The sequence below is a fragment of the Sinocyclocheilus grahami genome, unplaced genomic scaffold (assembly GCF_001515645.1).
Source record: "Sinocyclocheilus grahami isolate Dianchi unplaced genomic scaffold, SAMN03320097.WGS_v1.1 scaffold428.1, whole genome shotgun sequence".
Lineage (NCBI taxonomy): Eukaryota > Metazoa > Chordata > Actinopteri > Cypriniformes > Cyprinidae > Sinocyclocheilus > Sinocyclocheilus grahami.
Window position 1 is genome coordinate 918,751 of NW_015505607.1, and position 27,858 is coordinate 946,608.

At 38.1% G+C, this 27,858-nt stretch overlaps 1 protein-coding gene across 1 annotated transcript in view; it reads right to left on the reverse strand.

The window, feature by feature from the left end:
- The window catches only part of LOC107551605 (neural cell adhesion molecule 1-like), a 50,226-nt gene that overhangs the window by 14,562 nt on the left and 7,806 nt on the right, over positions 1-27,858 (reverse strand). Inside the window, exons 4-8 of the mRNA XM_016233271.1 lie at positions 26,005-26,142; positions 25,017-25,134; positions 23,979-24,139; positions 15,078-15,220; positions 5,687-5,716 (exon numbers count right to left, since the gene is read on the reverse strand). Coding sequence (XP_016088757.1) covers positions 5,687-5,716; positions 15,078-15,220; positions 23,979-24,139; positions 25,017-25,134; positions 26,005-26,142 — 590 coding nt within the window. The remainder of the gene's footprint in view (positions 1-5,686; positions 5,717-15,077; positions 15,221-23,978; positions 24,140-25,016; positions 25,135-26,004; positions 26,143-27,858) is intronic.

Genomic DNA, 27,858 nt, shown 5'->3' on the forward strand with positions numbered 1-27,858 from the left:
GATGGTTGTTTGGAGAGATGTTCAGAGCGGGTGTGGGGTGTTAGACTGGGAGTTTCAAATCTACAGTAAAACTCATTCAGGTCTTCATTGATTCTCTGATTCTCCACAGTGCTGGGGGATGTTGTCTTGTAGTTGGTGATTTCTTTCAGACTTTTCCACACTGATGCTGGAAGAGATGATTTCTTTCAGACTTTTCCACACTGATGCTGAGTCACTGGAAGAGAACTGAAATTTTTCAGAATAATTCCTCTTTGCCACTCTGATTTCCTTTTCCAGTGTGTATTTAGCCTGTTTATACAAGACATTGTCCCCCTTCCTGTGAGCATCTTCTTTGGCCTGACGGAGCTGTCTGAGTTTTGCAGTGAACCATGGTTTGTCGTTGTTGTAGATTAAATGAGTCCTGGTAGGAATGCACATGTCTTCACAGAAACTGATATAAGATGTTACAGTCTCTGTGAGCTCGTCCAGATCGGTGGCAGCAGCTTCAAAAACACTCCAATATAATAGCAACGAGGCAATAATAATTAGTTCAAATAAAGTATCAAAAGCAAGAAATCATATGGTTTTATTGAACAAAATTGTTAAAATACATAATGTATTATAAACAATAGAGCTAATGTACATTACGCATTACAACAAAGGCCTGCAGGGGGCGCCAATGGCCTGATGATTATTTTTACACATTACTGTGCGATCTAATTCTTGTTTAATATTGACCAAGCACCATTTCATTCAAATGTCCACTTAATCTTTAATATTTGGTCATTTCTTTAGGACAGAAATGCTATAGCCACCATAATTAAATGAATATGTGGACATCAAAATGGGTAAACTGGGTAAAAAGTGAGGGTTTGAGCTTTTATTTTGAAACCACAATATATTTCTCCTGTGTTTGCGTAGATTTATAAATGATTGACCTTACAAATCTGATGAAATGGTGCATGTTGCGTTCCCAGATGAACGTTATTATAAACCCAAACTCACAACAGTTTGAGATGCTCAACACATGTAAATGATAACAGTTCCTGTGGAACTACTGTGAACGGAGCCTCTGTGTGATGCATGTACTCAACCTACACGCATGTAAATAATTAAAGCTCATATACTGTATTAGAACTGCATCACATATAATTATTTAATTAAATCGTAGCGTTTGTGAACTCACAATTATGCTTAATTATTTAAATGGTTTTAATATATCATGCAGCCTTGGAAAACAGACTAATAATATGTTTTATACATTCTCGTCTGTGAAATGCGCCACTTCTGGTATTTTGCCGGTTAATCGACGCGAGTAGGCCTGTCACGATAACAACTTTTTGTTGTGCGATATATTGCCCCAGAAATAATTGCGATAAGCGTTATTATTGCCATTTTAAAGACCATTTTATGCCACTGAATATATAATCGTAATGTAACAGCATAATAATGCAAGGCGGCCTACACACTTCCAATTGACAACAAACTTTTAATTTTTAAGAATATTTAGATCATGGAAATTAAGTCTCAAAATATTAGATACCTTAAAAAACTGAATAAATAATAAATAAACATTTTCTAACAAAAAGTGCAAAGTAACGAGTACAAAAAAAGAAAAATGCATTTTTTAAATTAGAACTAGCACCTCATGACTACACCACATTATGTACGAGAAGCTGCAAAAGACACAGGCACAAGTGGAATGTACAAAACATGGTGACATTAATTTTTATATATTTAAAAAAAATGATTCAATTTAATTATATTTAAAGTAAATATAATGGGCGATATATTGCATCACCAAAAATTATTGAAGTCATGTACATATATTGCGCGATAAGTCGATTAATTGATTATTGCGACAGGCCTAGACGCGAGCAAAATGAAGTAGAGGATTTTAAATAATTGTACACTGATGATTCAAACGTGAGTTTTGAGCAGTGTAGAGTAGCGCTTGTTGTTTGTCATTTCTCTGATCACAAATGCAGACATGGTTTTATGTTTACAAAATGTGTAAAAAGACAGTTTAAATCATTATAATCCGTAATTATGTCCCCACTGGATGCAACAAATGCCTTGTTTATAATGGGTTTTATTGTTTTTGTCTCATCGCTCCGGCCGGGACACGGCATCACAATATGGTAAGGAGCGTAACATTTCCGTCACACGCTTGAGGTATTCGGCCAATCACAACGCACTGGATAGCTGGACAATCAGAGCACACCTCGCTTTTCAGACCGATGAGCTTTGTAAAAATCGACGCTTTCAGAAAGGCGGAGCATAGAGGAGAAACAATAATGTACAGTATGTGGAAAATAATGTGATTTTTGAACCTTAAACCGCATAAACACATTTCATTACACCAAATACACAAAATAATGTTCTTTTTAGCAGCATCATACGACCCCTTTAAAAGTCTAAAAGTCCCTCGTTTTTATAAAGTAACACTGTCCAACAGCGACACCTGCAGGTAAAGTTACAGCGGAGGCTTGCCTCCCTTCGGTCCATTGACTTTCTACAGAGACCCTAAAGCATGCCGTGACTTTTCTGAAGGCTCATTGAGATGAATGGGGGAAAATCACGTGAGAGGAGGCAATGCCTCCATCGCGCTATAATTGGATATGATCGGTTATGATTGAATGTGATTGGTTCGTGTAATAAATCCCACCTCTTGCTTTCGTGCGAGCTCTCGACCTGAATGAAGAAAATGATGCCGTTATTGACTAATTATAAAGTAAACAACTCTCCTGCTTAGATATCACTGCTTTGTGTCACGTCAAAATTAAACATGAAATGGTTTGAAAACGTGATGACTGTCAGTTTTTAGTGTTCAGCTTGATGAAATGAAAGATGTAGCCTATTTTCGTGCCTGTGACAATGTTTGTGATTAAAAAGTATTAAAAAGAACAGCTGAACATCAGTTCACAAATAAAAAACAGAGTGTCTATATACAAGTGCAAATAGCCCGCCTTGTTGGCAGAGGTTATTTACACTAACTCCGCCCATCAACGTGTGATTACAAAGCATTACAGAAGACCATCATTTAATAATAGCTCCAGTGACGCAGATCGTGAAGTACGTGTTGAAGTCGTTTTTGACGCGATCGACCGGAGTTCGAATCCGCATTTTGCCGAACTTTTTTGCTCTACCTTTTTAAATCAGATATCACGTTGGAAAGACATGTATTTTCAATAATAATGAAGGAAATAATCTAAAAGTTTAACTTAAAGTATCAGGTAGGGTTAGGGTATGTGTAGGGAGGGCTTTATTGTCCCAATAAGGTGGCATCCTTTTAATATTTGAATTAAAATTATAATTTACACTCAATATGTTATTAATGCATACTGTTTTATAATGTACTACAATACTGAGGTGCAGATAATTGCCACTATTTGCAATAAGTAGTGTAAATAGCAGAAAATCCTGCTAACATTAGGTGTAAATAGAATCTATAGCTATTTGCACTAAGTGTAAACATGAATTTATATATATATATATATATATATATATATATATATATAACTGGCTCCTCATTTTAAAACACCACCGCACACCACTGATATATATACCACTGTTACACATGCATACATATATACACTGAACAAAAACAAACGCAACACTTTTGTTTTTGCCCCCATTTTTCATGAGCTCAATTTACCAATTAATTCTTTAAAAATCCTACAATGTGATTTTCTGGATTTTTTTTCTCATTTTGTCTCTCATAGTTGAGGTATACCTATGATGAAAATTACAGGCCTCTCTCATCTTTTTAAGTGGGAGAACTTGCACAATTGGTGGCTGACTAAATACTTTTTTGCCCCATTGTATATATATAGAGTATGAAAATGTATGTAAATGTCTACAAAAATCTATAAAATTACATTGAGATCTTGTTGGAAGAACACACCTATTTGTTAAAATAAGTTATTGAAATGTAAACAATTAAATGGTTGACTTAATCTTGCATGATTACTAGATATAACTCATTAAAACTGATTTAATTCTGTATGAGTATGTCTGAAAAGCAGGCTTAACTTTGTGCTCATGTTTGATTGTAGAGGGTCTATCTCTTCTTCTATATTAAAACTACTAAAGCTATCCAGCTGCGAGCAGTGAGTGGCTTTCTCTTTTTCCTGTTAAAATTTGTGATTGATTAATAGTAGCAACACAATAGACAGTGGCAGGTCCATTTACATTTCAAGGCATATCTGATATTCTAACATATCACACCATTTGTTTGTTCTACCTGTTTGCATTCACTAAAGACATAATCAACTGTGTTTATATTAACACCTCGGCATGATGAGCATTTTGAACAAGAAAAGCTTGACCGTTCGTGCGTGTAGCATTACTGCGAAGCACGAGCGCACTTCACAGAGCATGCACACAGTACGTGTGAGCATTGAAAAACAGCCGCCTGTCAGTCACACAACACTTGAGTCAGTACTGCCCATAATGTAGAAAGAATGTAATCTTGAATTTTTCGTTTAAAGCATCAACTCAGTACTGCAGACTCTTGATTATTCCAAAACTTATGATAAAGTAATTTCATTGTCTCTGACTCAGAGGAAATTAGCACGTGTAAAAAACCATGGTGCTTTTTATCTGTCCTCCTGAGGACTGAAAACATGAAGTGATGTGTGGGCAATCCCATAACTGTGGCCTTTCATCTCAGCAGATCAGATAAACAGACCTTCCCACACAATCCATATGCATCTGAATCATTCTTAATCTGCAATGCAGACACTGATGAATTCTCTCTCTGACAGATGAATAAAGCAAGTAAAAGAGTCTAACATTTCAGAGTCAAGCATGGAATCACTTGCTCATATTGTGTATCTACAGCTAAAGTCAACGTGAAATCAAAATTAACCTATTTACTTTCTTCTAAAAGAAAGCCTTTGTAATCTGTAATCACAATGTATTTTCCCTTTCCATTCATGTCACTATTGGATAATGTTAACCAATATTTTCATAAACACAAAACCTGCTTTTCCCAATCCAATCAACTCCCAATGGATAAAACACGGTCTTGCCATACATTTTTTTTTTATCATTAAATGTCCTATTTAACATAAATGTACCACATTATTGAAGTAAAATGGGTTTCACATTGACTTTAAAGTTACTGTAATCATCTCTGACATGTGGCATATGAGTTTATCCAGTAAGGGTTAGTATATTTATGTTAACAGAAGCATGTGTTGTCTGAAGCTGGAGTTGGTTATATGTCCTAGTGTCTGCTTTAGTGCTGCAACATTCCCCTTTCTGAGTCTATGGGAGAACACTGAGTGTTGGCTCATACTCTAAAGAAGAACCTGGCATGTTCCAACCCTTGAAGCCCTGCTCTAACACCCTCTCTTTATTTTCTTCCCCAGTCCCTTGAGAAAGTTTGTCTGAGGGGAATTTGTAAAGGAAAACAGGTCTACTAAGAAAGGCGAAGTAAAAAAAAATTCACAGCTTAGAAAGACCAAATAGGATCTTCAACATTTCTGTTGACAGAAGCTATCCAGAAAAATAATGAGCAATATGCTGCATGTAAAGAAATGAAACGACAATCATTGTAGACTAGGGATGCCATTTGATCAGATGCGATGTGTGTTTACAGGATTTTAAGGGTAGAAGAGAGCCAACACTTGATGTTCTGCAGTGATAAGGGCTTCTCTATGATTAGTAAACATCCTGGCTACATTTGAAGCAGCCCTACCTTGTGTTTCTCAGGTCGAGTCCATGAAGCCTGGGAGGACAAACACACAAAGCAAAACATGACAGAAATGGAAAAAAAAGCCATAAAAAAAAAGTCAGTAGGCACTCAGTTACACAGGCATCACACATGCACGCTATTCAGAGCAGACAGCATGTGAAGCTCCAAGCTGAACAACTTGACTTTAATCAAATCAAAGACAAATTTCAAAGTTTTAGTAATTGTACCATACTTACAGGCAATAGAGATGTTAATAATAACATACTTTTATTTTGTGTTACGTTTTTTATTATTTTATTTGGAGTTATTTATAGGCATGGGCTGATAACCGGTTTCAAGGTATACCACGATTTGAAAATTTAATATAATATTAATATAAGGCTAATATTTTCCATTATACCGTTCCTGTGGTATGCGCTGTTTTTCATGTCTCCTCAAAGACTGAAAGTGTAGGAATCCCTCAGGTTGAGTGCAGTGTAGAGAGTAACACGATCTTCCTCCTCCTGTTGGTGTGAGCGAGCGGTCAGTCACGTGTGTGTAGGATGACCGAACTTAAGGAGCTTCCTACACGATCGGCAACGGCTGTTTTTTGTCTTATTGCAAGCAACTCGTCTCTGTTCTGGACTTGCACAAACTGCGTTGCAATGCAATCGTTTTCCAAAATGTAATTTATGTGAAGATATGAAGTCTGTAAATACCCGTTAACACAGGCCAGAGACGTTGAAGACGGACGCACAGAGAAAAATATTGTAGCAGGCAGATCACTCACTGTTCATGATGCACAAACTATTGGAAGAAAATCCTCAATATTGATTTGGGGGTTTATATAAATGTGTTTCTGAGGAGAACTGACTGTCTTCAGAAAAGTTTACGTGGTATTTTCTTTTCATCTCGTCTCTGTATAGTTCATATTAAAGCAGCGTTTCAGTGCAGTGATGCTTTGTTTACAGCGGTAACCAAGGAAACGCTGTATCTGGTGTTTGAGAAGCGCCTCCTGCTGTCAGAGAGTGAATCTGTCTCATTCAGAGCTTCCGATGTTTGCTTCGTTCAGGCATGTAGTGTAATTTCACAAAGCTAGTCAGAACATTCAATTTTTGCTTCAAATTGGGTTATTATTAAATCAAATTATGTATATGAAATAATGTAACTAAATGATATGAAATGATATAAATGATATGTATATGAATTATATAACTAAAATTAAATAACTGTAATTACAGATTTAGGTTAAATAAAGATGTCTTTATTTTTCTTCTTTTTAGGAAACAAATCAAAGAAAACAAACAAATTCTACTGTTCCAAATATTCTGTATATTGCTCAAAAACAAAATATATTGTGTTCAGCGGAAAATTATTATAAATTTTTTTACCCAGTCATTTAAAAATAACACATTTTAGCCATCAAAATCTCATACTGGCCCATGCCTAGTTATTTATTAAAAAAACTTTATAAAAAAACAAGCTTTATAAATAAAAAAAATGATGTAATTATATAAAATGCTTGAACTAGCCTTGTTATGACCAGTATCAGAGCATGATACCAGTTGAGAAGTGCATAATCAAAACATCATCAAGTGTGACAAATCATTTTTTTGATTTGAACAACAATCAAACTGCATGGAAAAGGACACATTTAGCTGCAGGCTGGGAAATCAAATGACTTAAACATGAGTGGATGCTCAGACATCCAGGTGCAATGCTCCAGGTGACACATGCATATGATCTTACAAATGATGAGAAAAGTCATCCCCCCACCCACCCCACATGCTGACAAGCCATCAAAGTGTCACGCTACATCAATAATTAATAACACAATAGGTATACATATGAAATGATGCACACCTTGGAACTAAAGCGACAAGTCAAAGAGCTCATCAATCTGCCGAGGTCTACTGCCTGTGATGCTAACTGTGATCATCACATTCATTACGCCTATGTCCCATAAGTCACAGGCAGCAGCTTTGAGCCTTAACGAGAGCCATTCTTCCATTTGACAACACAGATCCCTTTATTCTTTGAACGGGACAGTGATGAATAGTTTTCAGTGAAGGTTTTTATACCTTCCACTCATTTGTTAACCTAAAATCAATCAATGACGTTGCCATCTGGAATTGCATTGGCGAGAATTTGCATGACTCACAATAGAGGCTGTTGAAGATGTGACTAGAACAACTGATAAATCAAACAGACATGAATAGCAGACAACCTACCCATTTCACTTATGACAGAGCGACAGCAACTCAATGAAAGCTTGCTCTTCATGAAGGCAGCGTTCTATTATTTTGATTGCTAATCACACAATTTGCTTAAAAGGGAATCTGCCGCAGACAAGTGGGATTTCAGGATGCATTATCAAATCTGACACTGACACTGATCAAGCAGAATAATGACATTTGTGATTAAAGAAACTACTTGTAGTCTGCTGAGTTCCAGCTAAATATTTAAGGCCATTTGGTGTGCATGAACAAAGGACAGGATTTTATAAACCACTTAGGTCTTCGTCTATGCATATCAATTGAGTCGTTTGTCGGATGATGGCTAAAAGCAGTCTGTGGAGCCAGACTTTTTACTAAGTACAACTGTCTGGTCTACTTTGCAGTTTATTCTAGCAAAGAACTGACCAATTAGACAGGAAGAGATTGTTTGATTGATATATCAAGTGATCAATCACAGTTTGTTTACTTGTCAATTAGGAGCAGGTATAATTAAAATAGTTGATGCCACAATAACTCTGGCATAGAAAAAAAATACTTCTGTCAGGACCACTATCGTCAAAGATGATATAGGGTAATTAGCTATTGAGCAATGCGAAAACTGCTGATAATACTGAGGGACCTTATGTATGAATGCTTAGATAGGTGTCGTATTCCCATAGGTTGATGGGGATCAGCTGAGAGTCAGCTGATGCGAGCTTGACTAACGTAACCAGCCAGAACTAACGCTACACTAGATTTTTAGTAATTACTTCCATAACTGTGACTTTATTTTTCACAATATGACATAATATCTCACAATTGTGACTTGATTCATTATTTTAAATGTATAATTAGCTCATTAATTTTTAAATACAAGGCTTAGAAAACTGTTAAAAAAAGGAAAATGTGTGTAGACTGTCTGCCTTTGCAAACACAGACATAACTCAAAGAAAAATAACTATGCTTTTCCTGCCGAGAGTCCATCTGAATTTTTTCATTCTGACTTGTATTAAAGAGGCTTGACATCCTTTCTTCCTCTATTGATTTAATTACTCTCCCACTAACAGCTTGTCAGAAGGTTACAGGGGGTTAAAACCTTGTGTTTGGCACCTGCTTCTGCGATCTTGGCAGCTCGACCCTCTTCTCTCAAGAACATTCCTGGTCACGGACTCTCTCGTTGACCTTTAAAACAAAACCTCTGGACTTATTACACTCTGCATGCATATAAACAGCATTGGGATGACACTGATCTGTAAAGAGCAGCAAGATCATCTGTCCATTGTTAAATCCAAAAATGAACATTCAGGGTCACATATAAGAGAGAGAGAAAAAAAATCTAATCTTAAAAGTAGTTTTTTCCCCCAGGTGAACATGGTTATCCTGGCAGGGTGTGTGTTAATGGTTCTGAGTGCAGACACAGTCTGCTTAAAACATTAGGAGCGTCATAGCATGGACCATGCTGACCTCAGATCAGCAGGGGTGCCACTAAGAGACTATCATTAGAGAAGGGCAGCTTGGCTCTGGACTCCACAATAAGCTAGCAGACCTGCAATGCCTCTTTTGATTGTGTGATTCATACAGTAGCAGTGTCAAGGACAACTCACTAGGTCCCAGTGAGAGCGGCTTAAATGATAAATGAAGGGGCAGTGACTCCACAGAAGAATTCTCATCTTCACTTAAAGTTAAGTCCTTTGGCTCAGTACTTGGACATGTGATTTTCAGTGTTTAACTATTAGCTATTGCTTTTAAAAGTATAGTTCACTCAAATTAAAATAATTTTTATTCACCTTGCTTTTTTCTGAAGAACACAAATAATTTAAAAGAACATTTGCATTTTTTAGTGTTTAGAAAAAGTATTTCGTGCTCAACAAGGCTGCATTTATTTGATCAAAATTCAGTAAATACATTGCGAAATATCATTACAATTTAAAATAACTAATTTCTATTTCATATCTTAAAATGTAATTTCTTCCTGTGATGGCAAAGCTGAATTTTCAGCAGCCATTACTCCAGTCTTCAGCGTCACATGATCCTTCAGGAATCATTCTAATATGCTGTGTCGTTGCTCTAGAACAATGTATCATTACCAGCAACGGTAATTTTTGTGGAATTTGTGATTTTTTAATTTTTTTAATATAGGATTTTTTGTCAATATAAAATTCAAAAGAACAACATTTAAAATAGAAATCTTTTGTAACATTGTAGATATCTTTACAGTTACTTTTGATCAATTTCATGCATCCAGGCTGAATAAATGTAGCAATTTAAAAAAATAAAAATAACGGTATATAAACAATTAAAAAGCATACAATTAAAAAAATACATATATTTTGACTTAAATGAAAATTAACTTAGATGTTACCACACAAAGCACTTTTTTTTGTGCCATATTCGATTTGAAAGGTGCTCTTGAGGTGAAGTGGATATGAAGATAAGTAATGACTTACTGTACATTAAGTTCATCCATAGCAATTATATGGCCTTAGAAAATTGGGATATAGCGCACAAATCAAATGGATTCATTTTAATGTGTTTTGGTCAATTTTGGATAAGACAGATGTTGTAATTATAAACTCTCGTATTAAATTTAACACATTTTCACATTTCGTGTCCCACTACAAAAACCAACAGCAAAGAGGTTTGGAGCAACATGAGTGTGTGCAAATGATTACAGAACTATCATCTCCTTTAATTGCCTTTCCTTCTGGATGAATGACCAAAAATGTGCCTCTTATGTCAGAACATGCTATGTCTGTGAACTCTCATGCCAAAACCTTTCATCAAACAGGCAGAATGCAAAACAGACGGAGAATCTTCCATAATGCTGTTGCTTGAAGAGTTCAAGGAAGATCAGTCTGTTCCAGTCTAGTTCAGATATTGCTCACTTGGTAGTCACAGTTCTCTGCCTTCTCTGAGCTTTTTGTGCATTTCTGACTTATTCAGACGTTGGAAATTTGTGGTTGGGAATACAGAATACATATGAGGGACAGAATTTGAGGAGACTTTAGACAAGCCCTTGACTCATCATATTCGTATTAATATGCCAGCTCACCCACTAAAATCCCTGGTTTGATTACAGGCTGGTCTTGTTGAGATGAACCCTCATGCTCTTTGCCTATTCAAGTACCTTTGTAGATATAGAAAAAACTAAATGGAAATTATTTGAAACGGATTTAGTTCTTGCTATAATAACATGCTTTACATGACCAGAAATAACCACAGCTCGTTGTTACTATTAAATACCACGCACTTCATTTAATGGCAGCGGTGATGAGGCCCCATTGACTTAAGGAACGCCTCATTAAACACTGCCAGCTCTTTTCACTTAAGGCAATCCTCGGGCAACCATCGAAAGACATACACTTACACATATACTTATAGGACTGTCTGTCTGAATACTTGATTCTGACTGGCTGGAATCCTTGAATGTACAGGTAGTTCCAGTCAGCGAACACACAGAAACATGAAGCATCACTACATCTTGTAGAAGGTGATGAGATGAGGTGAGAGACAAGTGCAGCTCAACAAAATTAGTGCTAATGAACTGCTAAATTTCAGGTTATTATAGCGCTGCATGTGTTTTTCAACACAGTAGCTGGTTTCTCTAAGCAAGATATTAGTTAGTCCAAGCTGGTCAAGAAAATATCAGCTACCAACTTATAGTTTGACAGTTTCTGCAGTTTTTCCATTCACAAGATGTTAACTGATGGACTGGAGTAATGTTAATTACTTGTGTATTATTTTTATGTTTTTAGTTGTTTGGACTCTCTGGACTCTTCTGATGGCACCCATTCACTGCAGAGGGTCCATTGGTGAGCAAATCATGTAATGCTAAATTTGTTCTGATGAAAAAACAAACTAATCTACATCTAGGAAGGCCTTTGGATGAGTAAATTTTCAGCAAATTTTTATTTTTGGGTGAACTATTTTGTTGAGGTGAACAATGTTTGTTGGTCCACTGGCTAATGACAAGCATGGACCAGTTAATGACCTGGTTAGAGCAGCTAAGATACCAGGATACCGTGTTCCAAAATACAAGTTTAAGTGTATTTGGTAGTTTAAATCCATTTCAAGTCCTATCCTAACAGCAAAATGAACAAAATCATATAATCTAACATTGTTTACAACAAGATTAAGTAGACATTCATTAAATGGAACAACCACATTTCCAAAAGTAATCACTTTTGTAACCACAATGCTACAAGTGCAAACACTCATGAGGAGTGGTCAAATAAGAGTCAGACATCAATCAGAGCAGCATGAATAAGCAAGACTATGATCATTCTTTACAAAGCATATCCATTTGCTATTCTGAGCTGAGAACCAGCAATAAAAATGATCATAAACAAAGAAAACCTTCACCGTACAGCTGGAAATATTTTTCCCCTTTGACAGCTATGAATATTGGCTCGACTAGCCAGAGATAATACAATGCAAACACAGGGAAGGATCTAATCTGGTGGGCTATTGTCACGCAAATATAATTTTCATAGTGAGCCAGATGTACACGTAAACATAAGGTGCTTTTTCACAGCCCACCTACACAACATAGCCCACCAGCAGGAGGAGGGCAAACTGGTCGCTTACCAAGTACTGCTGGCATAAAAACAGGGTGACCAGTGGGATATTCTAATAATACATGAAGGGTTTTATATAAGGATTAATTCCCACGATGCCTTGGGGATTTGATACATACAATTAAAATATTACCAAAAAGGGCCTCAGAGACTTGTTAACATGCTTGGACTTCACACCTGCCTACTGAGATCTATGGCAGGCTCAAAACCCTCTAACAATGAACTCACATTTTCCTAGCTATAAGACTGGAACGGGCTGGACATGTAGGGTTTACCCAGTGGCTTTCAATCCTGGTCCTGGGTACCCACTGCTCTGCACATTTTGTATGTCTCTCTTATCTGACACACTCAATTTAGTTCATGGATCTCTCCTAATGAGCTGATGATCTCAATCAGGTGTGTTTAATAAGAGAGACACACAAAATGTGCAGAGCAGTGAGTCCCCAGGACCAGGATTGAAAACCACTGGGTTTACCTGAGAGAGGGGAAGGAGAAATCACGTTTGAAGTGGTTAGGGGCTCCCCATCAGGCTGAGAAGCAGTAAGAGCTTTTAGCAGCTGTCGATGAATTCTGATCACTGTACTATGATGAAATATAAATTGAGACAGAGTATTTCGAGGCTGTTAATTAGGTAGTGTGCTTGACTAAATAAGGCTGGGTGCACACTAGAGGATTTTAAGGCCAATTTTAAGCCCGATTTGCACCCCCGAAAGATCAGGGTGTGTGGCCTGATTCGCGGCTTGTTGCAAGCGATTTTTTGTCCAAAAAATCCTTTATTGTGTGGTGTCATTACGATTACTTAACTGCTCCCGATCGAGACGGAGTGTCGCCGAACTCAAATCGTAAATATCAAACATGTTTGATATTTACGACTCTTGATCAGGCTGCTTCTGACGTGATACCCGCGACAGCCAATGAAAGCGAGCAAGCGTCACCTACCGGATGTTGCATGCTTCTATAGCTGAAACTTGGCAGCCACACACATGCCATGAAAGCAGAGAACATCACCCATATTCTTTTCAATACTTTGTTTTTCACTGTACAACAGAATGCGCGCCGGGAGAGCCAGCTGACAACATCGATTGTCCTCTATTTGTTTTTCTTCTCTAGTCATGTTTGATCTCGCGAGTGTCCGTGAGATCTCGTGTCACTGTGAAATCGTTCCTACAATCATCAAGTGTGTGGTCTCGTGGTCTGGTCTAATCATCTAGTGTGCGCATTCAGAGGATTATAAGGCTAAAAATCGGTTGAATTGTCTCCATGTCTGTGGTCTCCCATGTTTTTAAAATCTTTTAAGATTTTTTTGTGCAGCCAGCTTAAGAGAGGTTCAGAATCCAGCAGAGCAGAGAGACCAGTGAGACTGAGCACTGGTGAGCTTGCCGCTTCTAAGATATAAAAAAACTCACTTTTACTCACTAGCATAGGCCTAACAGCAATCAGGAGAACTCCTAAAAATGTGTATTGTACTCTTGTTTTGACTCCTCTAGTGCAATTGCTGTATTTCCTGACTGGGTAGGTGATTAAATCAGAAAGTATGCATTAATTAAACATAAAAAGAATCTGGTCAATAACAATATACAACACACAATTTGTGGAACTGACAACACACCTCTTCTGGGAGCGCTAACTAGACTTTTTGAATGAACTTACACATAATATACAGATTTTTATGAAAATGTTTAAAACTGAAAACTGTAAAGGAAATAAATACACTGAAAAAAAATAAATAATAATAATTTCACAAATTTAAATGCTGGACCTTTATCTGAACAGTCAAGAATACCAGACAATTAATATACACTACCGATCAAAAGTTTGGGGTCAGGAAGATTTTTTATGTTTTTGAAAGAAATCTCTCATGCTCACCAAGATTGCATTTATTTGATCACAAAAACAGTAATATTGTGAAATATAACTACAATTTAAAATAACTGTTTTTTTTTATGTGAATATATAAAAAAAATGTACTGTAATTTATGCATTCAGCAAAGGTGAATATTCAGCAGTCTTGACAGTTTTGAACGGTAGTGAATATCAATATAGCTAATTACTGAAAATGATATTCATCAGACCATTTATCTGCTCAGAATCTCTTATTTTAATCCAACCAAAAAATTTGCTCTCTCATCTCAATTGAACATGATAAACGTTTGCTTTGATTCTGAAACAAGTCTCTCATCAGGCATTCCAGTACAGCTTCCATGGCTAACTAGAAACCTTTCACCAACTATATTTAATTACTAGATATAAATGCGCAGCTGACCCAGGTGTTACTTAATAATTCTAGAGGTAAATCAACTGTTTCCCTATCCTTGTTTACAAAAAAACCCCAGCAGAATAGGTGCATATAAGAAAGTTTCAAAGCATTGGCAACAATAACAACAAAAGGGGTCGGTTCAAACAAAGGACATTTTCTTTTTTTAAACAAGCTCTTTCTCATTCCACATTGTAAAGTGACTGAAACACCCACTTAATACCATGTAGCTACGTTTTATATAACCATGACAAAAATAATAGTCAAATGTATACAAATTTCTACCAGTATATCAATCCAATCAGTATTTTTCGGCCTTTAGTACCAATGGTTTTGCCCACTGACCCCTGATCCCTCAACCTCAGCACCTGCTCATTCTCTGTGAAGACCCGGCGACCAAAGCTCCAGATGATGTTGGGGGTGGGATCACCCGTGGCCTCGCAAGTTAGTGTGATCTGCTCCTCCAATTCAGAGGCCGTCTGGTTTTCTAGGAATGTGATCTTGGGTTGCACTGTTGACACACAAACACAAGAACTCAAAACATGGCCTATAAACACTCCTCAGGGAAAAGAAACAATGATTTTCCTTGATGCAATTACTGAGCCTTTACAATGGTCATAACACCAAAACAGTGCTCTTAAGTTAATGAGAAGAGAGTGCCTCACTGGCTGGGTGCATTCAATATTTAATCAACTCGTTATATTTTATAATTCAAAAGAGGAACTTTGTTTAACCACCAGAGGTCACCCTTTCCTTTACATTGACTCTCGCACAACACAAACTGTTGCATAGCACCCCAGACTACATATCCCATCATTCATTGCACGGTTTGCACACTGCACTGATTGCACTCATTGCACACAGCTGTTTCTTATCACCTCATTCACTATATAACACCCACTCAAACCACCATTCTCTGCTGAGTATTGTTTAGCCTGTACCCCATTCCGAGTATCTGTGTTTTCCTTTTTTTGCCTTGCCTGTTTTTGTGGTTTCTGATCTTTGCCTGTTTTCCTGGATTTTCCCTCTCGTCTCGCCCCTGTGATTCTGTATGCCAATCGGTGACCTACGCTAGCCCTAGGACTATTCTTGTGTTTTTGCCTGCCATATACCTGTTTGCCATTGTTCGACCCTGCCTGTTATACCACGTCTCTTGAATAAAAGCTTGCAGATGGATCCACACGTCTCACGTCTCGTCAGCCCCGTCACAGTATTTTATTGCTGTGATGGCAAAGCTGAATTTTTAGTTTCATTACTCCAGTATTTAGTGTCACATGATCCTTCAGAAATTATTCTAATATGCAGAGTCGGTGCAATAGAAAAATTTATCATTATCAGCAATGCTGAAAAAAAGCTGCTTAATGTTTTTGTGGAAATTGTGATTTTTTTTTTTCAAGATTTTTGTTAAAAAGAAAGTACTAAAGAACAGTATTTATTTAAAATATATATATTTTTTATATTGTAAGTATCTTTACTGTTACTTTTGATCAATTTAAAGCATTCAAGCTGAATAACTATAGCAATTTCATAAAAAAAAAGAATGGTGTATATACAGTCAAAATATACACAATATACAATGTTGTAAATATATTTTGACTTGAATGGCAGTTCATTTAGATGTTACCACCCAAAGCAAATTTTACTTTATTTGTTTGTTTTTTGCCATATTTGATTTGAAAGTGAATCTTGATGTGAAGTAATTATGAAGATAAGTAATGACTTGCTACTTACATCCATAGCAATTGTATGGCCTTAGAAAGTTTGGATATAGTGCATCATATGGATCGTATGGATTTATTTGAACATATTTTGGACTAGGCAGATGAAATTCTAAACTCTCATTGTATCAAATTCAACAAAATTTCTAATTTCGTGTCCCACTACAAAAAACAACAGCAAAGAGGTTTGGAGCAACATGAGGGTGCGCAAATGATTACAGAACTTTCATTTCCTTTATTGGCCTTTCCTTCTGGATGAATGATCAAAAACGTGCCTCTTATGTCAGAACATGCTGTCTCTGTGAACTCTCATGCCATAACCATTCATCCAACAGACAGAATGGAAAACAGACAGAGAATCTTCCATAATGCATTTGCTTGGAGAGTTCAAGGGAGATCAGTTTGTTCCAGTCCGGTTCAGATACTGCTCACTTGGTAGTCACAGTTCTCTGCCTTCTCTGAGCTTTTTGTGCATTTCTGACTTATTCAGACGTTGGAAATTTGTGGTTGGGAATACAGAATACATATGAGGGACAGAATTTGAGGAGACTTTAGACAAGCCCTTGACTCATCATATTCGTATTAATATGCCAGCTCACCCACTAAAATCCCTGGTTTGATTACAGGCTGGTCTTGTTGAGATGAACCCTCATGCTCTTTGCCTATTCAAGTACCTTTGTAGATATAGAAAAAACTAAATGGAAATTATTTGAAACGGATTTAGTTCTTGCTATAATAACATGCTTTACATGACCAGAAATAACCACAGCTCGTTGTTACTATTAAATACCACGCACTTCATTTAATGGCAGCGGTGATGAGGCCCCATTGACTTAAGGAACGCCTCATTAAACACTGCCAGCTCTTTTCACTTAAGGCAATCCTCGGGCAACCATCGAAAGACATACACTTACACATATACTTATAGGACTGTCTGTCTGAATACTTGATTCTGACTGGCTGGAATCCTTGAATGTACAGGTAGTTCCAGTCAGCGAACACACAGAAACATGAAGCATCACTACATCTTGTAGAAGGTGATGAGATGAGGTGAGAGACAAGTGCAGCTCAACAAAATTAGTGCTAATGAACTGCTAAATTTCAGGTTATTATAGCGCTGCATGTGTTTTTCAACACAGTAGCTGGTTTCTCTAAGCAAGATATTAGTTAGTCCAAGCTGGTCAAGAAAATATCAGCTACCAACTTATAGTTTGACAGTTTCTGCAGTTTTTCCATTCACAAGATGTTAACTGATGGACTGGAGTAATGTTAATTACTTGTGTATTATTTTTATGTTTTTAGTTGTTTGGACTCTCTGGACTCTTCTGATGGCACCCATTCACTGCAGAGGGTCCATTGGTGAGCAAATCATGTAATGCTAAATTTGTTCTGATGAAAAAACAAACTAATCTACATCTAGGAAGGCCTTTGGATGAGTAAATTTTCAGCAAATTTTTATTTTTGGGTGAACTATTTTGTTGAGGTGAACAATGTTTGTTGGTCCACTGGCTAATGACAAGCATGGACCAGTTAATGACCTGGTTAGAGCAGCTAAGATACCAGGATACCGTGTTCCAAAATACAAGTTTAAGTGTATTTGGTAGTTTAAATCCATTTCAAGTCCTATCCTAACAGCAAAATGAACAAAATCATATAATCTAACATTGTTTACAACAAGATTAAGTAGACATTCATTAAATGGAACAACCACATTTCCAAAAGTAATCACTTTTGTAACCACAATGCTACAAGTGCAAACACTCATGAGGAGTGGTCAAATAAGAGTCAGACATCAATCAGAGCAGCATGAATAAGCAAGACTATGATCATTCTTTACAAAGCATATCCATTTGCTATTCTGAGCTGAGAACCAGCAATAAAAATGATCATAAACAAAGAAAACCTTCACCGTACAGCTGGAAATATTTTTTCCCCTTTGACAGCTATGAATATTGGCTCGACTAGCCAGAGATAATACAATGCAAACACAGGGAAGGATCTAATCTGGTGGGCTATTGTCACGCAAATATAATTTTCATAGTGAGCCAGATGTACACGTAAACATAAGGTGCTTTTTCACAGCCCACCTACACAACATAGCCCACCAGCAGGAGGAGGGCAAACTGGTCGCTTACCAAGTACTGCTGGCATAAAAACAGGGTGACCAGTGGGATATTCTAATAATACATGAAGGGTTTTATATAAGGATTAATTCCCACGATGCCTTGGGGATTTGATACATACAATTAAAATATTACCAAAAAGGGCCTCAGAGACTTGTTAACATGCTTGGACTTCACACCTGCCTACTGAGATCTATGGCAGGCTCAAAACCCTCTAACAATGAACTCACATTTTCCTAGCTATAAGACTGGAACGGGCTGGACATGTAGGGTTTACCCAGTGGCTTTCAATCCTGGTCCTGGGTACCCACTGCTCTGCACATTTTGTATGTCTCTCTTATCTGACACACTCAATTTAGTTCATGGATCTCTCCTAATGAGCTGATGATCTCAATCAGGTGTGTTTAATAAGAGAGACACACAAAATGTGCAGAGCAGTGAGTCCCCAGGACCAGGATTGAAAACCACTGGGTTTACCTGAGAGAGGGGAAGGAGAAATCACGTTTGAAGTGGTTAGGGGCTCCCCATCAGGCTGAGAAGCAGTAAGAGCTTTTAGCAGCTGTCGATGAATTCTGATCACTGTACTATGATGAAATATAAATTGAGACAGAGTATTTCGAGGCTGTTAATTAGGTAGTGTGCTTGACTAAATAAGGCTGGGTGCACACTAGAGGATTTTAAGGCCAATTTTAAGCCCGATTTGCACCCCCGAAAGATCAGGGTGTGTGGCCTGATTCGCGGCTTGTTGCAAGCGATTTTTTGTCCAAAAAATCCTTTATTGTGTGGTGTCATTACGATTACTTAACTGCTCCCGATCGAGACGGAGTGTCGCCGAACTCAAATCGTAAATATCAAACATGTTTGATATTTACGACTCTTGATCAGGCTGCTTCTGACGTGATACCCGCGACAGCCAATGAAAGCGAGCAAGCGTCACCTACCGGATGTTGCATGCTTCTATAGCTGAAACTTGGCAGCCACACACATGCCATGAAAGCAGAGAACATCACCCATATTCTTTTCAATACTTTGTTTTTCACTGTACAACAGAATGCGCGCCGGGAGAGCCAGCTGACAACATCGATTGTCCTCTATTTGTTTTTCTTCTCTAGTCATGTTTGATCTCGCGAGTGTCCGTGAGATCTCGTGTCACTGTGAAATCGTTCCTACAATCATCAAGTGTGTGGTCTCGTGGTCTGGTCTAATCATCTAGTGTGCGCATTCAGAGGATTATAAGGCTAAAAATCGGTTGAATTGTCTCCATGTCTGTGGTCTCCCATGTTTTTAAAATCTTTTAAGATTTTTTTGTGCAGCCAGCTTAAGAGAGGTTCAGAATCCAGCAGAGCAGAGAGACCAGTGAGACTGAGCACTGGTGAGCTTGCCGCTTCTAAGATATAAAAAAACTCACTTTTACTCACTAGCATAGGCCTAACAGCAATCAGGAGAACTCCTAAAAATGTGTATTGTACTCTTGTTTTGACTCCTCTAGTGCAATTGCTGTATTTCCTGACTGGGTAGGTGATTAAATCAGAAAGTATGCATTAATTAAACATAAAAAGAATCTGGTCAATAACAATATACAACACACAATTTGTGGAACTGACAACACACCTCTTCTGGGAGCGCTAACTAGACTTTTTGAATGAACTTACACATAATATACAGATTTTTATGAAAATGTTTAAAACTGAAAACTGTAAAGGAAATAAATACACTGAAAAAAAATAAATAATAATAATTTCACAAATTTAAATGCTGGACCTTTATCTGAACAGTCAAGAATACCAGACAATTAATATACACTACCGATCAAAAGTTTGGGGTCAGGAAGATTTTTTATGTTTTTGAAAGAAATCTCTCATGCTCACCAAGATTGCATTTATTTGATCACAAAAACAGTAATATTGTGAAATATTACTACAATTTAAAATAACTGTTTTTTTTATGTGAATATATTTAAAAAATGTACTGTAATTTATGCATTCAGCAAAGGTGAATATTCAGCAGTCTTGACAGTTTTGAACGGTAGTGAATATCAATATAGCTAATTACTGAAAATGATATTCATCAGACCATTTATCTGCTCAGAATCTCTTATTTTAATCCAACCAAAAAATTTGCTCTCTCATCTCAATTGAACATGATAAACGTTTGCTTTGATTCTGAAACAAGTCTCTCATCAGGCATTCCAGTACAGCTTCCATGGCTAACTAGAAACCTTTCACCAACTATATTTAATTACTAGATATAAATGCGCAGCTGACCCAGGTGTTACTTAATAATTCTAGAGGTAAATCAACTGTTTCCCTATCCTTGTTTAAAAAAAACCCCCAGCAGAATAGGTGCATATAAGAAAGTTTCAAAGCATTGGCAACAATAACAACAAAAGGGGTCGGTTCAAACAAAGGACATTTTCTTTTTTTAAACAAGCTCTTTCTCATTCCACATTGTAAAGTGACTGAAACACCCACTTAATACCATGTAGCTACGTTTTATATAACCATGACAAAAATAATAGTCAAATGTATACAAATTTCTACCAGTATATCAATCCAATCAGTATTTTTCGGCCTTTAGTACCAATGGTTTTGCCCACTGACCCCTGATCCCTCAACCTCAGCACCTGCTCATTCTCTGTGAAGACCCGGCGACCAAAGCTCCAGATGATGTTGGGGGTGGGATCACCCGTGGCCTCGCAAGTTAGTGTGATCTGCTCCTCCAATTCAGAGGCCGTCTGGTTTTCTAGGAACGTGATCTTGGGTTGCACTGTTGACACACAAACACAAGAACTCAAAACATGGCCTATAAACACTCCTCAGGGAAAAGAAACAATGATTTTCCTTGATGCAATTACTGAGCCTTTACAATGGTCATAACACCAAAACAGTGCTCTTAAGTTAATGAGAAGAGAGTGCCTCACTGGCTGGGTGCATTCAATATTTAATCAACTCGTTATATTTTATAATTCAAAAGAGGAACTTTGTTTAATGGATGAAATGTAGTACTTTGATTCACTTTTATTTGCTTTGGCTCTAATCTAAGTGCTCTGAAGCAGTGCTGGAGAATGTGGCTGGAGAAAACTTATGCATGATGAGAAATACAAATATTATGATTGCGTTTTGAACTGCGACACGAACATTTAAAATATTCATGCAAACATAATAACAATAATAAAGAAGAAAAGCATAGAATGACACTGAAACAGCAGCTCTCAGGATCAACAGTGTGCTTAAAGTATAAACTAAGCAGCAATGTTTTTTGTTTTCATATTAAGTCTCTTACTTTTTCTATGCTCTCTTTTCAACAGTGATAGTTACTCTTTAGGAGTATTCACACTTGTTCTTATTAAGAGAACAAAACTCAGATCACTTTCAATTGACCAAAAAGTGAACTGAGTAAAAGGAATTCAGTTCTCCTTGTATTCACATTATACCCAAAACTAAAAGATGATAAGGTCATAGCCAATTTACATATTTCATGATATATTTCTTGTAATTTTTTGTTCTCTGGAAAACAATTATGATACTGTATCACACCATGTAATAAAAAAAAATATATATAATTATTAAAAAGAACAAGAATGAGAAAAAGAAAACATGAAAACAGACACATTTTTGCTTTGTTTTAAAAATTTAGTTTATATATAACAATAGCAGTGTTGCAGAAGTATACTCAGAACACAGGGATGACTGTAAACAGGATTTTTATTGACAACGTTGGATCAGCAGGAAATCAAGTAAGTAAACTGAGCAATGATACTTTAGCTGAGAGGATGATGAATTTAATATCAGTCTTTGTCTTATTGGACTAGGAGATCGTGGATGGGCAGATGAATGGAGGAAGCACACACACACAAACACTTGCAGGTGGGTGAGAGAAGCATGGAGACGATGGAGGACAAGGACAAGGAGAACACGCTGGAGAATCACAGGAGGCAAGTACAGGATAGACACTGGAGAACTAGCTTGGGGAGTATGTAGGAGAGACTGGAAATAAGTCCTTTACATGTAAATGAGACCGGACACTGGAGTGAGGTGATGTGTGTGCTTTTGAAGCCAGCGTGATGAGTGTGCAGATGAGTGGCAGGTGCGTGTGATTAGTAGTCTGGTGAGGGAGTGCGCTGGAATTGGCTGGTGTGGAGACCTGGCTGATCTGTGACAAGCAGTAGTATTAATATTTTGAATATTTGGATGTTATATGTGTTGTATGTTACTATATGATTAATCATATAATAGTAATAATAATAATAATTATTATTATTATTACTATACAACATATATAACAAATATCAAATTTTTCATATATTTCATTTTCACAAAATATAGTCTTTATTTGGACTCAAGGAAACATTGTAATTTTCTCAGAAGATACATTTAATATTAGAATCATTTTTCAATGATTTCGAAATGATTCGTTCAAAGCAGTTCTGAGCTTAAGGTATGTAATCTAATCCCTTCCATAAGCCTACTCTGCTCTGATAGGTCAGCTGGCAAAGTCGGTTGTGATTGGTCTTTCCATATACAATGTGTGTCGGAAGCGAAACGCCCATTACCATAATAACTTTTTTGCTTTGGAGGGTTACTTGTAAACAAAGATGTTATAAGGTTACAAAAATGGCATCGATATTACCTTATCAATTCGAACCAAGGATAATACTGATGCGAGGATAATACTAATACTGATGAGTCCGAGGATAATACTGATGCAGTCGCTCAACCGGAAATCACAAGCACGACTTGATCAGGACGTTTCTCAGTGGTAAGTTTAAACTTTGTATGTGGTACTTTACGTGATGTGACAGCAGTTTTATAGCATTCATTATTATTATTTACTTATTTGAGGTGCAGGTGTGGGAACTGTGTTTGAATGCCCAGTGAGGCTGAAAACACAGGGTCTTCTCGACCTGATATAAACACACTAACTAGTGGAAGTTTTTGTGGACAGGTCAGAGTGTTCATATTTCCCGGGCGGGGATTATGCAAATGTGTTACCTTGTGATGTATATAGGTAACAGGCAGAAAATTTATCATGCATTTTTTGATTAACAACTTTGCAGACGGTTTACATTGAAGGATAGCTACATTACAAATGGCAAAAAATATATTTTTTGAAAACCCATATGACCTGCTCTTTAAATTTGATTAGAATAGTAACTTGTAGAGTGAGCCGCTCTGCGATACTGAAAACACTACACTATGGGCCTTTTGCATGCAGAGTGTAGCAGATGACATAACAGATGACATTATATTCATTTAATAATATTGCAACATTTCACGGCTTAATAAATTGCACAAGGCAATAACACCATTTTGCTTTTAAATTGACAAATTGTATGGTCCTAATGGAGAGAACATTTTCCTGGTAACTCATATGTAAACACTTTTTTTCAGTTCAGCTCCAATGGTAATGACAGAATTCTTTAGCTTACCAAACACATTGAGTGAGACTTCCTCGCTCCTCTCTCCAGCCTTGTTTCTAGCGATGCACTGGTAATCTCCTTCATCAAGCTTAGTGACATCTTTGATGGTCAACTCTGACCCATCTTCATTCAAACTGTACTTTCCATCTGATTCCAGCACGATATTACCTCTGCAAGGCAGAGAGAGAGAGTGAGAGAAAGAACGAAAGAAAGGATAGGTTTACTGTTTGGCCTTCAAGCTGTTACTTGCTCAGCAAAGTCATGAATACATGATGCCTCATCTTCACATACACCAGAAAATACAGAGAGAAAGTGTGCCTGCCCATGAAATGGATTCTTCATCCTGCAGTGCACAGCTTCTCATGATGCTGATAGTGTAGGAAGAAGCTGGAGAAAAATAAAAGCGGATCTGCTTTGTCATCTTTGGTTTCTTGACACGTTCCTGTCTTGAAGCCAATAAAAAGGTTTAAATAATGTCTGATGGCCAGAAACATCAAGCTGATGGGCTTTTTTATTTGGAAGAATGCTGTGAGCTGTTTCCCTGTGACACTAAATCAGTCATGCAAAGTTTGGATCTGAATATCTGCTCTTTTTGCTTGTAACAGCAGCAATTGAGCGACATTTTCAAATGGCACCCGAGTGACAGCACTGTCAGTGAAGGAGGGAAATAAATGAGGTTGTGGCGAGCGCTCTTATCCCTCCTTCTCCCGAGGCAACAGTCAGACATGATGCGATCTCGTCCTCTTATTCGCGTGCCAGTCACGACTTGGTTAAAGAAGTCACTGGAGTTCTGAGGTAAAGCCATGCTGAAAGCCACCAGCTGCTTTAGCTGCCACGGCTAACGGCAGCTGAAAGGATGAAACGGTGCCTCTGTCATTCACAGCACTTTTAGTTTACAAGCTCCAATAACTCTGATCCCTCTCCCTCCCTGGATTCGGGGAAAAGCTTAGCATTCCCTACAGAGATTTGGCTGAACTTTTTTGGCGCTGTTTTGGCACAAACAGATAAAGGGCCCCTAAAAAAGAAAGGGTGATGAATGACACGTACCGTGCCCACGTGACGGTGGGTTCTGGGTAGCCATCTGCGTAACAGGCCAACGTCATGGCCTGGTTGATGTCTGCAGTGCCATTAAGCTCAGTGTAGCGCGTCCTGATACTTGGCAGAACTGGGAGAAGAAGAGAAAAGCGAAAAGAACATTCTGGTAAATACTGACTCTTTAAAGAGACAGACGACCCAAAAATTACAATACGACTCGTTCTGATTTCGTTCCAAATCTGTATGCTGTAATTTTAATCTGTGGAACTCATTTCCATTTAAGGACAGTTCATAGTAACCATGTGCTCCATAAAAGAAACAGATAAAACATTATAAAAGTAGTTTTCTGAAGCCAGTCATAACTGAATAATATTGCAAAAGTTTAGACTGTTCCTCACATAAAGTTATCGGATGGCTTCAGAACTGCTGTATTACGGGAAAAACCACTTCAAACATTTATGAAACATTCTTCTTTTATGTTCCCTAGACAAAATAACAGCATATGGGTTTGGAAAGACTTTAATAAACACAGAATTTTCTTTTTGGGAGAAAATATTCTATTACATACTGTAGCTAAAATACAAAGCCAACACACTGCAAATAAATAAATAAAAAGAAACCCTCTTTTTTAGCATTTATGTATTGTTTTGAAGTATCTCTAAAATGTTCTAATAATAAAATATCAGATTTACTTTAGCAAAATAAGATTATGTTCTAGGAAATAAGGTATAAGTCTCACAAAAGTTTAAAAGTTGTATTTAAAAAGGTCACCCAATGAATTCAAGTCTAATAATGAATTATGTTTTATGAATTATTAATATTTATTACAATTAATGAATTATAACATGCAATTTAGCATCTCAAGCAAATGTATCTTGTTTTTACAAGAAAAAAGTCAGACTGTTTAATTCTGTAGAGAAACACTGGTGTAAATGTATATAAAGATGTGTATAAAACATGTGAGGTAACAAAGCAGGTGGCTCTGAGATTGAGTCCTCACCATTGACAATGACCTTGATGACCCTGAGGTCAATTTCTCCCCGGGCCATGATACGGCCCTCGCAGGTGTAGTCACCCTCATCTGTCTTTTTGATGCCGCGGATCTGGAGGTGGTTGTTGCTTAAGACCTTGAAACGGACTGTAGGTGTGAGATAGAAACAGAGAGAGGTAAAAACAACATCAAAAGGAAGCAAAATGAGACCGTAATTACTCTTGAGTAAGATAGGAGACCGTGTTAACGAGCCTCTCGTTACATGCTGGGCAGCACAATGACTCGCTGCACATCTTCTCCCAGTATAAAATCATCTTTATGGGCTTTTCTGCAGTGCGATCTGTATTCAAGACCCACAGTAAAGGTGCATATAATATTTTAACTCCGTGGAGACACACTAAAACAATACTGATATATTAAAAATGATGAAAAAGTCAAATTCAGCAAGATAAAGCACATCTTTCCAGCTGTGTTGGTAAAGCAATATTTGCTTACTACTTAGTGCTGTTACGGAAGAGGTTTGACACGACACCCTCTCGCTTTCCCGGAACCAGAAGTCTACCGCCGGAACATCAGAAGGCTCCCCGGACCAGGGGAACAGTGGCGGCTGAAACCCGAGTACGCACTGGAAGGGAGTGAGACCAGTAGAAGGCTGTGCAGGGAATTCTGGGCGTACTCGGCCCAGCCCAGGAACTGGTTCCAGGAATCCTGGTGGCCATGGCAGAAGGTTCGTAAGAATCGCCCCACCTCCTGAATCTTCCTCTCCGTCTGACCATTCGATTGGGGATGGTATCCGGACGAGAGGCTTACGGTCACACCTAGGAGGTTAAATAAGGCATTCCATACTTTGGAGATAAACTGGGGTCCCCGGTCGGAAACAATGTCTTCAGGAAGTCCATAGTATCGGAAGACGCGATTGAATAGCAGTTTATAGGGCCGTGGGGAGACCTCTGAGGGGCAGAAGGCGACATGACTTCGAGAAGCGGTCAACAATCACCAGGATGTATGTGTTCCCTTCAGAGGGGGGTAGGTCCATGACAAAGTCTACTCCTAGGTGTGACCAGGGGCGATTTGGCACTGGAAGGAGAAGGAGTTTGCCAGATGGTAAATGGCGCGGGCTTTTGGACATGGCACAATCCGGACATCCTTGCACGAACCTTCTCACGTCCCTTGCCATATTGGGTCACCAGAAGCGATCTCGTAGCAGCGAGAGGGTGTTGTTGGCTCCTGGATGGCCAGTGCCTTGGGAGGAGTGAGCAGAGTGAATGAGTGGGGTGCGCTCTATCCGTGGTACGTAGTGACATCCTGGAGGACAGCCCGGCGGATTGTTAGGAGCTGTGTTGGAGGCCACTGGAGGAGAATTCCATTCGATTGGACTGACTATTATCTTAGGTGGGATGATGCTTTTCCGGTTCTCCAATCGTTGGAGCTCTTTAATCGTGGTGGGTTCTGGCCAGGAGGTTATAGCTTCCACCTTCCCCTCGTCCATCTGGATACCGGTATGGTCAAGGTTATACCCCAGGAATTGCACTGTGGGTTGGTGGAAGGAGCACTTTTCACCCTTGAGGAATAGGTGCTGTTCTCTCAGGCATTGGAGGACCTCCGCAACGTGCTGGTGATGTTCGGCCTGGCTCCGGGAGTAGATGAGGATGTCATCTATGTATACAATGACGAACTGATGGAGAAACTCCCGGAGCACCTGGTACATGAAATCCTGGAATACGGAGGGGGCGTTGGCAAGTCCATAGGGCATGACCAGATACTCGTAGTGGCCAGTAGGGGTCACAAAGGCAGTCTTCCATTCATCCCCCTCACGTATTCGGATGAGGTTATAAGCACTGCGGAGGTCCAACTTAGTGAAGA